Below are 13231 nucleotides of genomic sequence, written 5' to 3' on the forward strand. Positions count from 1 at the left end.
TTCCCAGCCACGAAGCCAAGGTAAGTACTCTCTGGACTCAAATGGCCCCAGGGGTTCAAAGCACTCAATCTGCAGGCAGGAATTAAAGCCAAAGGGGCAGGTTTGTTAAACTGTTAATAGGTTCCCCTCATATTTAATTTTCTAAAACTTTTAATTGGTTTTCTTGAAATGTTGCTAGATTTCTGCCTGAAAAAGTAGTGATTAGCGCAAGATGGGGGCCTGAGGGGAGAAGTGAGCAACCCCACCACCATGGGGAAGGTTGCTACAAAGGGAATGCCATTCCCCACACCTGCTGGAGACAGGAAAGGCAGCCAGGGGACAGGGGGACTTAGTGTAGACATCTGGAACATTGTTTTAGTGGTAAAGACAGCTCGGCACCAAGCAGACTGTGTGGGAAGGCTTGGAGTTTCCTTTAGTGCAGGGCAAGTTTTTAAGGACAGATGAGACAAACACCTGTTGGGAAGCCTCCACAGGCTGATCCTGTCTCCAGGCAGAGGATGGATTAAATGACCTTTTGACATAATCGCCAGACCTACTTTCTACAATTCTGCAGGTGTCCAACAGAGACATCAAGGGAGGAAGGGACTTAACTCCGAAGCAGGCAGAGGGGGAAGACCTGATTTTTCCCATCCTATTTCAATCTCATCCTCCAGTTTCCCTTCTGACAGTGCCTCTAAGCTGAGGACAGATGGGTTTCCAGAGCAGAAACAGCCCCTTTGTCCTAAGGCTGGTGCCTGTGCCTCAGGGCTGGGGTGGGACGTCTCAGAGGGGCCCTCCCCTGACTCAGAGCAAAAGACCCAAGGAAAGGTTTGACCTTTACCAGTCCGGAAGGTCACCATGGCTGTCTGTCCCTCGCCGGCACAGTTGTGAGCGGCCATCTCCACCTCATAGAGACTCCCGGGGTCTAGCCTGGTGAGGGTCAGGCGATGCTGCGAGGCTGGGACATCCCTCACTGCCCAGCTGTCCGAGGTGTTGGTGACCTGCTGAGAGACCAACACAGGCATTGCAAAGCTCAGCCAAGCTGGGCTTCTTGCTTGCACCAAGCTCAGAAACTTTCATGACAGGTTATGTATCAACTAGGGCTACCCTTCCTGCCCAGAGGAGTTCCCTGCCTGCAAAGGAGAGAGACATTTCCAGGCTGATTTTGCAAAGCTGAAGGATTCAGGTATAAGCAGGACAAGTGACCAAGCACCAGGGTGTTTTCTTGACCCCAGAGCTTCACTCAGCCCCATTCTGTCTGCTGGTCTCCTCTGATACCACTGCCCCTTCATGCATGTAAAGCTCTGGAGCTGGCATACCCACAAAAGGCAGCATTAGCCAGAGGCTTGAGCTGCTTTAGGAGCCAAATCTCTCCTGCAGCCCAGCTGCTGAACTGCTCATTTAGATGCTGGCCATTTGCATGGGATGAGGTACACGGACACCACTTTGGTCATCTGGACCTAAATCCAAATGATGATGGTTTTATCTAGCCTCACTGCTGGCACTTTCTGGCCGAAATGAGGAACCATAACGTTTGAGCACAGGTTTCTGCAGGGAAGAGACTGTTTAGGGCCATGGCCCCCAGAAAGGCTTGGAAACATAGTTCTTTTTGTTTTGGTGATGCCCCGATGGCCCATGCAGAGGGGTAGTGAAGGTGGGACCTTCTTCTTTCTCCCCAGCTGCAACGATAATATTTTTGCAGGCAAATAGGCAGGACACTGAAGTGACCCGGTGCCGAAAGGAGCATTAGCAATGCAGGCAATGCAACAAAACGGAAATGCCAAGACTGCCGTATCATTCATCTTCTCCAAGCATTTGACACTGACTGATTAACGCCTGCCTCGTTTTATTTTTATTCCCAAGCCCGTGGAGTTGTGAGGCCAGGGAGGGGAGCCCTAAAGACTGCTAATATCCAGGGAAGAAAAAGAGAAATTCTTAAGAAACAAAGATAACAGCGGTGTGGCATCTCACTGCTTGCAAGCTGCTGAGATTTTAAAGGCAGTGTAATAGCAGGGAAAAAGAGATATCTGCAAATACTTTCCAAAGGAGCAGCAGACTCTTCCCCTGTATAAATGTAAGTCTCCTGTCAGTAAGTTTTACTTTCCTTATAGCCATCTTTCACACAAAGAGCCTTTTCTTTTGTTGCTGAATTGATTCCTTCCCTCTGCGCACACATGCTTTTCCAGTCAGAGATGTCAAAATCAGATCTTTATATAACTTGATCCTAACCTCTGATAGAAAGAGACTCTTTCTAAACAAGTTTAAGGGTTATTGGGACTAATTCCTTTCCACACAATCCTTAAGCATCCCAAGAAAAGAGTCTCCAGCTGAGAATTTGGACTACACTGAAAACATATTACTGCAAACTGCAGTGACCCACGGTGACCTCCACTGCCCTACAGCCCCTTCCAGGTGAAGCGCTGAAAAACAAATAAAATATGGACAAACTCCAGCCTGCAAGTTAAGATCACACGCAGAATTGGTAGTTACATGATACACCATTGGGGGACAAAGCTCTTCTTGGCAGACAACCAGAGCCAATAGTCTGGTGAGGCTTTTGGCATCTTTCGACTTTTATTTAAGCTTGCCCTATTGTGTTCTTGTGTTGGCATCTTCTGCCTTTGTTTTAAAAAGCTTTTTAAAGAGATGGTTAGCTGAAACCCTCAGCTTAAGTTTTGTTTAGAAAGAAATCAAGGATGTGTAGGGATTATAACAGCCTCCTGTTACACTATATTTTCACAAAATCAAACAATTCCAGAAAAACAGATACATATATTCACATATAATTGAAAACGGTGCCTTGCAGTGGTTGGGAATCCAAAATATGCCAGACCTGGAATGTACTCAAACCCCAAAGCAAAACTGCCTCTCTACTGCAACTCCCTGTCTACCCAAAGGAAATTCAAGCAGCAAATACATAAATTCAAGCCCTTTTTTCCCCACTTGTCCCCAGCAAAACGGGAAGAGATGCTCTACACCTCAAAAGTAGAATTTTTATCTCAACAATGCTTCACTACTTAAAAAAATCACTGGGTTACAGCTCTGCCTGCACTCTGCCCCTGGTGCTGAGAAGGACTGCAAAGGGCAGGAGCCCCTGGGCTCAAGCAGGGCTTGGCAGTGCACCGTGTGCTCATGCTGTGCCACCAGCCAAGAGACATGTTCAACAGTGCACTGCCTTTCAGCTTCCAGAGTAAAACTGATGGTTGAGGACCTTCCCAGAGGATTTAGTATGGCTATGACAGCTCTCTGCTGGCCCATCACAGCCATTGAGCGTGGGTGCTTCAGTGCTGCTGAGCAGGGCAGATACGTCCAGCAGAGAGAGGCTGCTGCTCTGTGTCCTGCAGCCCAAACCTTTCAAGGCAGAGGTTTCCCCATGGCTTATGACAAGACAAGAATTAATTTTTGCTGTGATGAGCAAAGAAAATATTCCCAGCCACGATGCCGAGGTAAGTACTCTCTAGACTCAAATGGCCTCAGGGATTCAAAGCACTCAATCTGCAGGCAGGAACTAAAGTTAAAGGGACCGGTTTGTTAAACTGTTACAGCGCAAGTCACTGCACAATCTGCCCTCAGGACTTCCTACTTGTGTAAGCACACAACTGGGAACTGGAAGTGGAAGCTCTTCAGACTGGAAATACATGTGGGTGCATACACCCTCTGTGTACTTAGGCAGACAGACACCACTATGGACCCTTCTTTGACAGCCTGGCAAACCTCCTATTGCTGAGGTGTACTCATGACAGGCTTAGGCTGCAGCTGAGGAGGTCCCACCAACCAGCACCACCAGTGAGCGATGGGTGCCCCTGCCCCAACGCACCTGCTCATGAGGTGTGAAAACGTGCAGTGAGGCCACCAGCCCGCCTGTGGAATGGCGCAGAGGAAAGATGGGAGCAGGACGGAACAGCGATACCTTGCGATGCTTCACCACATAATAGAGGATGGGGGCTCTGCTGTCAGGCCGGGGTCTCCACACCAGATCGTAGCTGTCCGTCTTGGATGTCCGGGGAGAACTGAGGATGATGGGGGCCTCAGCTGGAGACACCAACTCCCTGTTGGCTGAACACTGTGGAGATGCTGCCAGTGGGGTCGTCCCAGGCTTTGGCAGTCCAACTTTATCCAGGGGCAGCTTCAAGGCACTGTCCCTGGAGGGTGGTGTTGGTGGCTGAGCAGAGCCCAGCTGGACATCTCGCCCAGGGTTGAGCGTAGCTCCTGAAACAGAAGGTGTTGAGGCAGTGTAAATGTCCATGCCAGTCTGCAGTGAAGGCAGAGCTATGAGCCCCTTGAACCTCGCAGAAGACTGGCACTATACACCCACTGCAGCACAGGTACTTACTTTCGAGGTATCAGGCCCCAGCTGCTGTGCTGCCTGCTGAGCCACTCTAAAAGGTGTTGGTGACAATCCCTCCTTCTCCTGCTATAAACCTAACACACCTCACTGGGGCCTCTCGACAACAGGCCTCGGCTACTTGGGGCTTCCTCCCTCTCTGAAGCCCCTCTTATCCTGGGTAAGTTCAGCAGAGTCCAGGGAATGAGGTGATACCTCTTTTACCCCAGGTGAATCCACCCACACCAGTGTTTACACTCTTGCTCAGTGCAAGCTCAGAGGCAGAGCTGAGCAAGCCATGGGGTAAGGCACTCCACCCAGATGTCCTACGCCTCTCATGTAGGGATAGCTCAACTACATGCACATGGGCACTGCGCTTAGAAGCAAAACCGCCACTATCTGTTCCTACAGGGATATATGGAGATCCCAGTCAAAAAAAGACTCAAAGTGTAAGTTAAAAGGGAGGGAAGAGCAAGGCAGCTCAAACACAAGCAGGATGGTTGCACACCAACTTCATTCTCCTTGCTCCCCCAGTCCTCTGTGCAAGGCTCTGGGATTGAATGGTCACAAGTTTGGAGACAGGGACTTACCTGGCCGGGCTGTCCTCAGTTGCACCATGGCTTGCGCGCTGCCAACCTCATTCTCTGCCATGCATTGGTATATGCCATCATCCTCGGGCCCCACGCTAACCAGCCGCAGTGCCCTGCGGGAGAGCCGGAGCCGGTGGCTGGCAGAGAGAGGGACGGCGTTGCGCAGCCACATGACGGAGGGCTGGGGGTTCCCTCGCACCTCGCAGGTGAACTTGGCGCTTTGGCCCCAGGGAATGATCTGCTGGGACAGCTCCATGGTGACCTCCGGCGGCTCTGTGCAGAGAAAAAACAGGGCTGCTGAGTGCCACTTGGCAGGGAACATGGCACAGTCGTGGCTTTGCCCTTTCCTCTCTGGCAGGGATGAGGGCAGAGTGATGGATCATTACCCCACCTCCAAGTCCCACTCCCTTCGTAGGGGCCCACAGGGGTCCACTTTATTGTGCCTCCCCTTCAGTATCCACATGAACTGCAAGGAGAGTAGCCCAAGGCCATCTGTCCCTCTCAGATGACAGAAGCCATTTTTCTGAGCTGAAATGCTACTCTGAAAAGACTGTGCTTGTGCCAAAACAACACATCGCACCTGGATGAAATGCAATCCAATAAAACATAGGCTTAGCCTCCCTAACGCCTGTGAGAAGGGGAAGGTTGCATCTCATATCCTAGAATCTGGAATCACAAGCAGGGGTTTGCCTTACACTGCGGCTTGTCCTGGGAGAGAAAGCATACAGCAACACTAGTAAGTTCCTCCGAAAGCAGTGGAGAAAGTCCAAACCCTTCCTGAAACACAGCCTACAGCAGCACTCACCGAACACCTGCACATTGTAGAAGATGAATGCGGCTCCAGTCTCCCCAACCCCATTGTCAGCCGTGCAGCTGTAGGTTCCCGAGTCTTCCTCACTTGTGGGGTCAATCAGAAGGTTGCTGAGCAGGAAGCGCGTCTTGTTGTATGCAGAGACGCTGGAGCCATCTTTGGCCCAGGTGACCCGTGGTGGAGGGATTCCACTGGCCACACACTCCAGGATGAGGCTTTGGCCCTTGGTGACAATGATGGTCTGAGCTTCAGGGGGGTAGATTATCCGGGCTGCCTCTGCTGTGGAGCCTGATGAGGAGAGGAGGAAGGAGGTGGGTGGGAAGAAAGGCGGCCGGTGAAAAAGCACCCTGTGCAAAGTGCAGGCTGGGGTAGATAAATGGCAAGGCAGGACAAGAGGGATGCATGCACGCAGCAAGTCGTCTTGCTGAAGGGCTAAGGGCCTTTGCTCCCCCATCACAAAGAACAAATCCTGAGGAGGTATGGCAATCCCAGGGTTGCACACACATAACCCAGAGGTAGACCTTGGGGCCTTCTGCTGCCAGAAAGGAGTTTTCCCAGCAACTGATAATGTTGTTTCACAGAGAAAACTAGCTGCAATAGCATTGATACGTGCTCCCAAGGCTGGAAGCACTATGGAGAAATGCAGTGAAGGGAGAGCGGCTTACGTCTCACACGGAGCCTCTCACTGGAGACCGAGGTTTTCACCTCCTGTGTCACGGGGTTGTAGGCAGCGCATTTATAAGTCCCCTCATCCTCTTGGCTGGCATTGACAATCTGAAGGTTCCCAGATGGCATGATAAGGTAATTGTCTGTAAAGAGAGAAGAGGAGGTGGTACATGGTGACAAAACATGCTGTCACTCAACCTCCTGGAAGACATGCAAGTGCCCTGAAGAAAAAGTGGACAAGTATGAGGCTCTGAGCAACCTGATCTAGTTGGGGATGTCCCTGCTCCTTGCAGGGGGGTTGGACTAGATGACCTTTGAAGGTCCCTTCCAACCCTAACCATTCTATGATTCTATAAGTAGGAAGGGAAAAAACAATGCAGTAACACTGACAGCACTGAAGTGATCCTTTTTGGTTCAAAATATCAGTGGGAGCAATGATGCAATGGTGGAAGGAATAGAGCCTCAGGTGAAGCTAGCTTGTCATAGGTACAAGCAGCAGCAGGAGTGAAGTTGCAAAATTCAGAAGCAAATTTTTAAAATTTCCCCAAATTCAGTCGTCTTTACCCAGGCTGGGCTTTAAGAATGCTTCACAGACACATGGAAACACCCACTGAAGAGTGACGTTGTGCATTACCTAATTCTACTTCCTTCTGCCTTACAGCAAGCTGGTGTTACACCTGGCTTCCCAGTCCCAGGCAGCAGGGACATCACGGAGACCTGGCAGGGACCCTAAACTAACCTGTGCTCAGGCTGGGAGCAAAGGCACAACGAGGAGGCAGAGAAAGCTACTGCTGGTAGGGAAGAGTAAAACCCAGAGTCCTGGGAGGAGAACCAGTGGGACAAATCCCTGTGGCACTCACCTCGGGAAGCCTCTAGCCACTCCTGCTTTACGCTGTAGCGGACCTGAGCCTTGGGGTGACTTTCGGGTAGATCACAGGCGATCACAGCCGTGTTCCCTTCATCCACCTCGATCACGTGCTGGCCATCAAACTTGAAATCTTTGAGATCTGCGGAGAGCGCAAATGACAGGGCATCTCAGTGGCTGGCTCAGCATCTCAGTGTCAGCTCACCCTCTCCCTGCAGACCAGGGGCTATTTCACCGTGGTGCCGGCAGAGGACTGCTTTGTCCCCAGAAGCTGGGGAAGCTGGCCTGGTTTCAGAGCTTTATTTTTTTCTCCTCCTCCTCCCTACAAAATGGATAACTTAAAACACAGCTCCTGGAGAAACCGCCTGCTCCACAGCTAAGAAAGTGGGTGCGAAAAATCCTGGCCTGAGAGTGAAAAATGAGCCAACTTACTGCAGCACTGAAGGGCAGCCAAAAACGGTCCTTCTGCCGCCTGCTATTTCAAATGCGGCTGCTGTCCTGCTACCAAGAAGCCAACTTTGCAGTGATAACTCAGGAGCTCCAGTCTGCTTTAAGGGTGCACAGATGCCAAGTGACACAGTGGGAGAAGGTGTGTGAGTGCTGGATGCTCCCACAGCTCTCCTGAGCTCCTCTAGCGCCTGAGCCATCGGCGTCTCCACTCTGGGCGCTGTCGCTCCCATCAAGTATCTCACAGATGAAGGCTGGTTAACTGTGACGCTTTGTGTGTGCCCAAGCAGTGCCCGTGCTCCAGCTCAAAGAACAGGGACTTGCAAGGAAACGCAGCTCCTCCACTACAGCGCACAGCTGTCCCCTCCTTAAAGCAGCCATGAAAACACCCCGTCCCAGCATCTGTCCCTGTTCGAGGCTGTGACAGGGGTCACTCCCCCAGTGGGGCTGATGCAGGCAGCGGAAGTGGAAGCACAGCGGCAGAGGGTAAGGGGCACTTGACTTTTTGTTTTCCCTGTTTTTCAAAGCAGGAGCAAAGGACTGTGGTGAAACCCTGTGGATCTGGTAGGGCAGGGAGCACACCAGCCTGGCCCCACCAAGCTTCCTGGAGGTGAAATTGGTCCCCTCTCTCCCTGGGCATGATGGCAAATCTTTCCAGGGCACTGCAAGCCCAAAGTTTGTCTCTCTCTCTCTGCTGGGAGGGAGAGGGTTTTGTGCCAGAAAAAAAGTCCTACGCATGCATTTTTACGGTGCTGTGCACCAGCCCAGGCGACCACTAGTAACAACTGCACATCCCACAGCTGGTCACAAGTCACGTTGTCACATCCTGGCTCAAGCCAGCCCATCTTCTCCCAGACCTAGCGCTAACACACGTCTCCCAAGCGGCATGCTGCTAAATCCGGATGAGACCGCATTCCCTTTTCAAAACCCCACGCTAAGGCAGCGCGCCGCATCTGTTGCCACTGCATGGCATGGCCACGCGCTGTCAGCAGCTCCCTCGCCCCTCGCAACCCATCCCTGGACGTGGCGCCTGCGACCTCGGGCAGTTTGGAGAGCCGGGGGGAAGCAGGAGGGCTGGCGGCGGGTGGACGGCAGGCAGCCTCCCTTGGCAGCCCCAGCCGACAGAAAAATGTGTTTTTGTTCTCTGGGAAATGCAGCAGCTCTCCAAGAGCAAAAGACAACTCTGGCTCCAAGCTTCTCCCACCCACAGTCATGGAAAAGTGACATGAAATTTCTCAGGCAGACTTTCTGATTAAAGCAAGATCCTTTATGGAGTTTAAATAAAAACCAGCTCTTTTGGCAAGGCGTTGAGAAAACCTCCCCAAGCGCGGCGCGGAGGGGCTGCCGGGCGGCTGCCGAGGGGAGCCAGCGTTCCCGGGCCCAGATCTGAGGGAAGGGGAGGAGGTTGAAAAGAAAAGGGGAGGTTTTGCAATGTCATAAAAATGATTTGCAGTGAACATGCTTAATACTTCTGGAATTTCTTGGCATCGTTCAATTAAAAAAAATAATAATAAAAAGAAGGAATACGGGTGAAGTTCAGAAATGTGATTAATTCTTTAAGACAAGCAGAGGAGGGGAGCTATGTTTCCACTGGGTATTACAGCCAGATGAAGGTTAACTCTTAACTTGTGAAAAGCTGGCAGTCCCTCACACTCCTCCAACAACGAAAGTTATTGGTGGGGAGGGGAAGGATGCTGGATATTTTCTCCTCTTTGCTTTTTATATTTGATCAAGGAATAAAATAGCAAGAGCCGCAGAAATGGAAAGAGGTGGAGAAGAGGCGAGAGCCCAGCGTCTGCCTGCCCACATCACGCATATTTCTCCAATCAACAAAATATAAACGAGCATCAGGAAAATTAATGTGTGCCTTGGTGGTCTGGCTTCATCACAGCCAAATGAAGATTTCAGAGCCAAGGCATCGGCTCCAGCAATGCTGGCAGGGATCTGCACACGCACACGTGCATGCACGCACGGACTCTAAAGAGGAGAAGGGGCCCAGGAGCCCAGAGGAAGAGCAGACCCACAGCCCCAGCACAGCAGAGCCTACAGGAGAGCACCACGCTCTCAGAGATGGAAAAGGATGTCCCGGTGCCAGGGGACCCCTGGCATGACTTTAGACTGGGCAGATGTGGGGGTCCCTCTTGTGCAGCCTCCCAGCTCTCACAGCTGTGAGTGCTGTAGCCCCATGGACAGAGGAGCGGGACCCCTGGTTCTTCCTGTCTTCCTCTCCCAGCCAGGCCATGGGGGACAAGGGGTAAAGCTCTGGACAGATGGAGAAAAGGGATTCTAGGGTGGCTGGGGGAGCAAGAACTAGGTGCCACTGCAGAAGTGCAGCAAAACCGGCAGGGGAGAGGGGGAAAAACATCAGATGGGCACCGGGACAAACTATTTTCCAATATGCAAGTGTACGAGCTTCCTGCCAAACTACTCCCCCAAATTCCTGCTCCCCCACAGCGAACAAGACTGTTTTATTCACCAGTGGGTTTTGGCCATGGGCAGTCTCATCTGCTCCGCTCCCCGCTCGTGCGGGCGCATACTAACGCTGATGAGTCGGCAAGGGGTGGCTGGGGGTACTGCCGGCCCCGTGGTGGGGGCAACCCCTGTGCGTGGCATGAGCACCCCGTTCACACACCGCTTTGCACTTGGCCCCAGCACAGCAAAACGGAGGCTGCCATGCTGGGCTAGGACACACAGTTTTGCCCTGGGGGCTTCAAATGAACCTGCCCTGAGATGTGGGGAGCCATGCCTGCCTCCTCCCACCAGGCAGTGCAGGGAGGGGTAGAGGAGAGGGTCAGCACCGGGGGGGATCCAGCACTCGCTCCTTCAGCTGCCCGGCCAGCAGCAGCCACGTCCCACATCTAACATTCAATTTGCACCTCGGGTCTAACTCCTGCCGCAGCTGGGAGAAACCACATCCCCTCTCTACTGGCTGGGTTTTCCTTCTCCTATGGCAGTGCCCAACATGCCAGCCCACGTTCTTGTCCTTAAAAGACACGCTTGATTGCAGGGAAGCAGCAAGTCCTCATCCACCAGCCACCAGCCGGGAGGTGCTGTGGACACAGACAGAACACTGCCAATCCCAGCTGTGCTGGAATAACAGGGCTATTTTTTTTTGTTTGTTTGTTTGTTTGTTTCCCCTCCCTCTGTTTTTTTTTTTGTTTAGAAGGGAGCGCAACCAAAAGCCGGTGCTTGTGTCCATCTGCGCCCCGCTCCGAGGTGCGATGGGGTGAACCAGGGCGCAGGGAGGGTCAGCCCTGTGGCTAGCTGCACCGCTGTCATCGATGAGGGAAACCAGCTGAATCCTAGGGCTGGGGGCCAAGCAACGAGGCAGGCAAGACAGACCAGATTAAATGAATGGGAGACCATAAATAACTTTGAAGAAGCAGTAGTAAACAAAATGCTGTCCCTCAAGGTGGAAGTCCTCCCCACTGGAGGGAAGGCTGAGGGAGGAAAGCAAGGGACCCCAAGAAGGGGAATGGGCAGGGATATGGGGGCAGGCACCTTCCACTAATCCCCCCCTCAGCTGTTAGAGCAGCCCGGGGTTATGGCTCTTGCTCGCCGTCTGGTCAGCACTGCAGGAGCCTGCGCACCAATGCTGTCACCACCAGCCCCCTCCTGCCTTGCCAGGACAGGCGCAGCCCCCCAGCCTCCTGCCTGTTCACATACCCCCAAGCGCATCCCCCTCGCTGTGCCCCAGCCCCACTCCCCCACGTCGCCCTGGGCCCTTTGCACAGCCCTGGTGCCACAGCTCTGCCAGCTCAAGCAACACCACCTGTGTTTTCCTTCTCTCCCCTCCTCACACCACCTCTGCCCCTGGGGCCAGAGCCCCCTGTGCCGGCTCAGCAAATGCTTTTCCAACATGCAACCACCCCCTTCCCTCCCTCCCGCTGTCGCCTCCGGGGAGCCGTCAGAGAAGAGGCCCAGGCGGAGGAAAATGAATGGGGCTGTCTTCAGAAAGCAGCTGCAAATTCCTGGGGGATGCCCAGCCTGACCCAGCTGCAGGGTCACTACCCACGAGCGCCGTGTGCTGAGGCCCGGCTTCCCCCATGTGCTGCTGTGAAGCCGAGGGCTGCTCTTGCCGGCGGCGCTGATGGAGGGCCACAGGGCAACGAGCCTCCCTTGTCCCACAGTGTCCCCGAGACACAGGCACCCCACACACTCCTCTCGCCCCTGGCTGGAGGGGACACGCTGAAACAGGTGGAGTCCCTTTGCTGCACCCCTCATCTGTTTCTTTGCTTTGTTTTTAAACGTCACATCTGTCCAGGCCAGGCTTGTGGTTGTGCTCACTGCACTGATTTTCTACGTGCGCAGCTGAATGCTGGGAGCTGCACGGCTTTCACCACCTCTGCCTGCTGGCTTTGCTCCAGTCCGGCACTTCAGCTGCCCCGTGAGCTCCAGCAAGGGCTCTTGACTTTCCGAGGCTTTTGCTGTTGCAGGACCAGCCCACAGCTCTGTGTTTGTGTCCCTGGTGGATTTATCTGGCCCACCGGAGACCACTGCAGCCATATCTTTTTCGTATAGCTCCTCCAGGCAGGAGAGGGGCTGCAGCAGCACTTCTGATGTGACGGCAAATTTGCCACCTGCAAGTGGGCAGAGAAAATACCTTTCTCTTCCTTGCAGCTCTCAGCCATATGAGGGCTTAGGGTCCGGCTTGGAAAACCAGGAATACCCCTGCCTGATTCATTCAAGCTGTCCCAAACTCCAGTCCATCACTGCTGGGCTGAAGGGCTGCCTCAGGGCCACGTGGAGCTGATCTTGCACAGCACACCAGGCCAGCAGCCATCAGCAGGTATCTATCTGCACCGACGTGCCACAGGCTGCCAAGGCTGAGTGTGGGATCATAGGGCACCAGGTCAGCTCTCAAGTAAAGCCTGAAGTGCTGCTCCTTTTGTTGCTTTAAGAAATCTTCCCCTTTCTGCAAATCCCTCCTCCGTCCACCCCTCAGCTGTACAATAGCTATTTTATCTCCACTGGAGGAATGAAATGCTAGTTTCAACCAGCCCTCTGAGCCACGGAGAGCAGAGATGGACTCAGCATTGCTGTGCCACAGACAGGAGAAGGCGGTATCGATCCCAAGGCTATGCTGTGGCTGCCAGCACGGCAGCGATGGTTATCTGCTTGCTGACTGTCAGCAAAGCAGGAGAAGGCCCTGAGGGACCGGGCACGCACAGCCTGGGGCACTCGAGGGTATTTCCTCCAAAGGAGACAAAGAGGAAGGAGTGGAAGTAGCCCAAAAGTTGGCCAGATGATGTTATCTACACCCCTCAAAACTCAGCAAGACACTTTTTCCAATGACTCTAGGTCCTCTTCCAAAATAAACCTGAACTTTGAAAATATTCCCACACGACACTCATCTGCTTTCATTCACATTCTAGTTTCACTTTCCCCCTGGCCCCCCAAAATAATTATTGGATGGGGCTAAGACTTTCAGAGGGTTTTCTTTCAGCCCAGCAGGTGATCTAAAAGAGATCTATCAACTGCAATGCTGACCTGCCAGGGGCTTATTTCTCCACCCCCAGGACCATGCTCCCCACTGGACCAGCTCAGAG

At 53.0% G+C, this 13231-nt stretch overlaps 1 protein-coding gene across 8 annotated transcripts in view; it reads right to left on the reverse strand.

Annotated features, from left to right (window-relative positions):
• The window catches only part of BOC (BOC cell adhesion associated, oncogene regulated), a 57780-nt gene that overhangs the window by 8389 nt on the left and 36160 nt on the right, over positions 1-13231 (reverse strand). The window contains exons 4-9 of one of the 8 annotated variants that reach the window (XM_086761339.1): positions 7231-7377; positions 6370-6513; positions 5699-5992; positions 4894-5166; positions 3890-4188; positions 821-980 (exon numbers count right to left, since the gene is read on the reverse strand). In XM_086761339.1, coding sequence (XP_086617465.1) covers positions 821-980; positions 3890-4188; positions 4894-5166; positions 5699-5992; positions 6370-6513; positions 7231-7377 — 1317 coding nt within the window. Of the gene's footprint in view, positions 1-814; positions 984-3796; positions 4189-4893; positions 5167-5698; positions 5993-6369; positions 6514-7230; positions 7378-13231 lie in introns of all 8 variants that reach the window. The other 7 variants (XM_086761320.1, XM_086761329.1, XM_086761311.1 and 4 more) reach the window with 7 other exon arrangements.

Source organism: Chlamydotis macqueenii, chromosome 1, assembly GCF_036417535.1.
Source record: "Chlamydotis macqueenii isolate bChlMac1 chromosome 1, bChlMac1.mat, whole genome shotgun sequence".
Lineage (NCBI taxonomy): Eukaryota > Metazoa > Chordata > Aves > Otidiformes > Otididae > Chlamydotis > Chlamydotis macqueenii.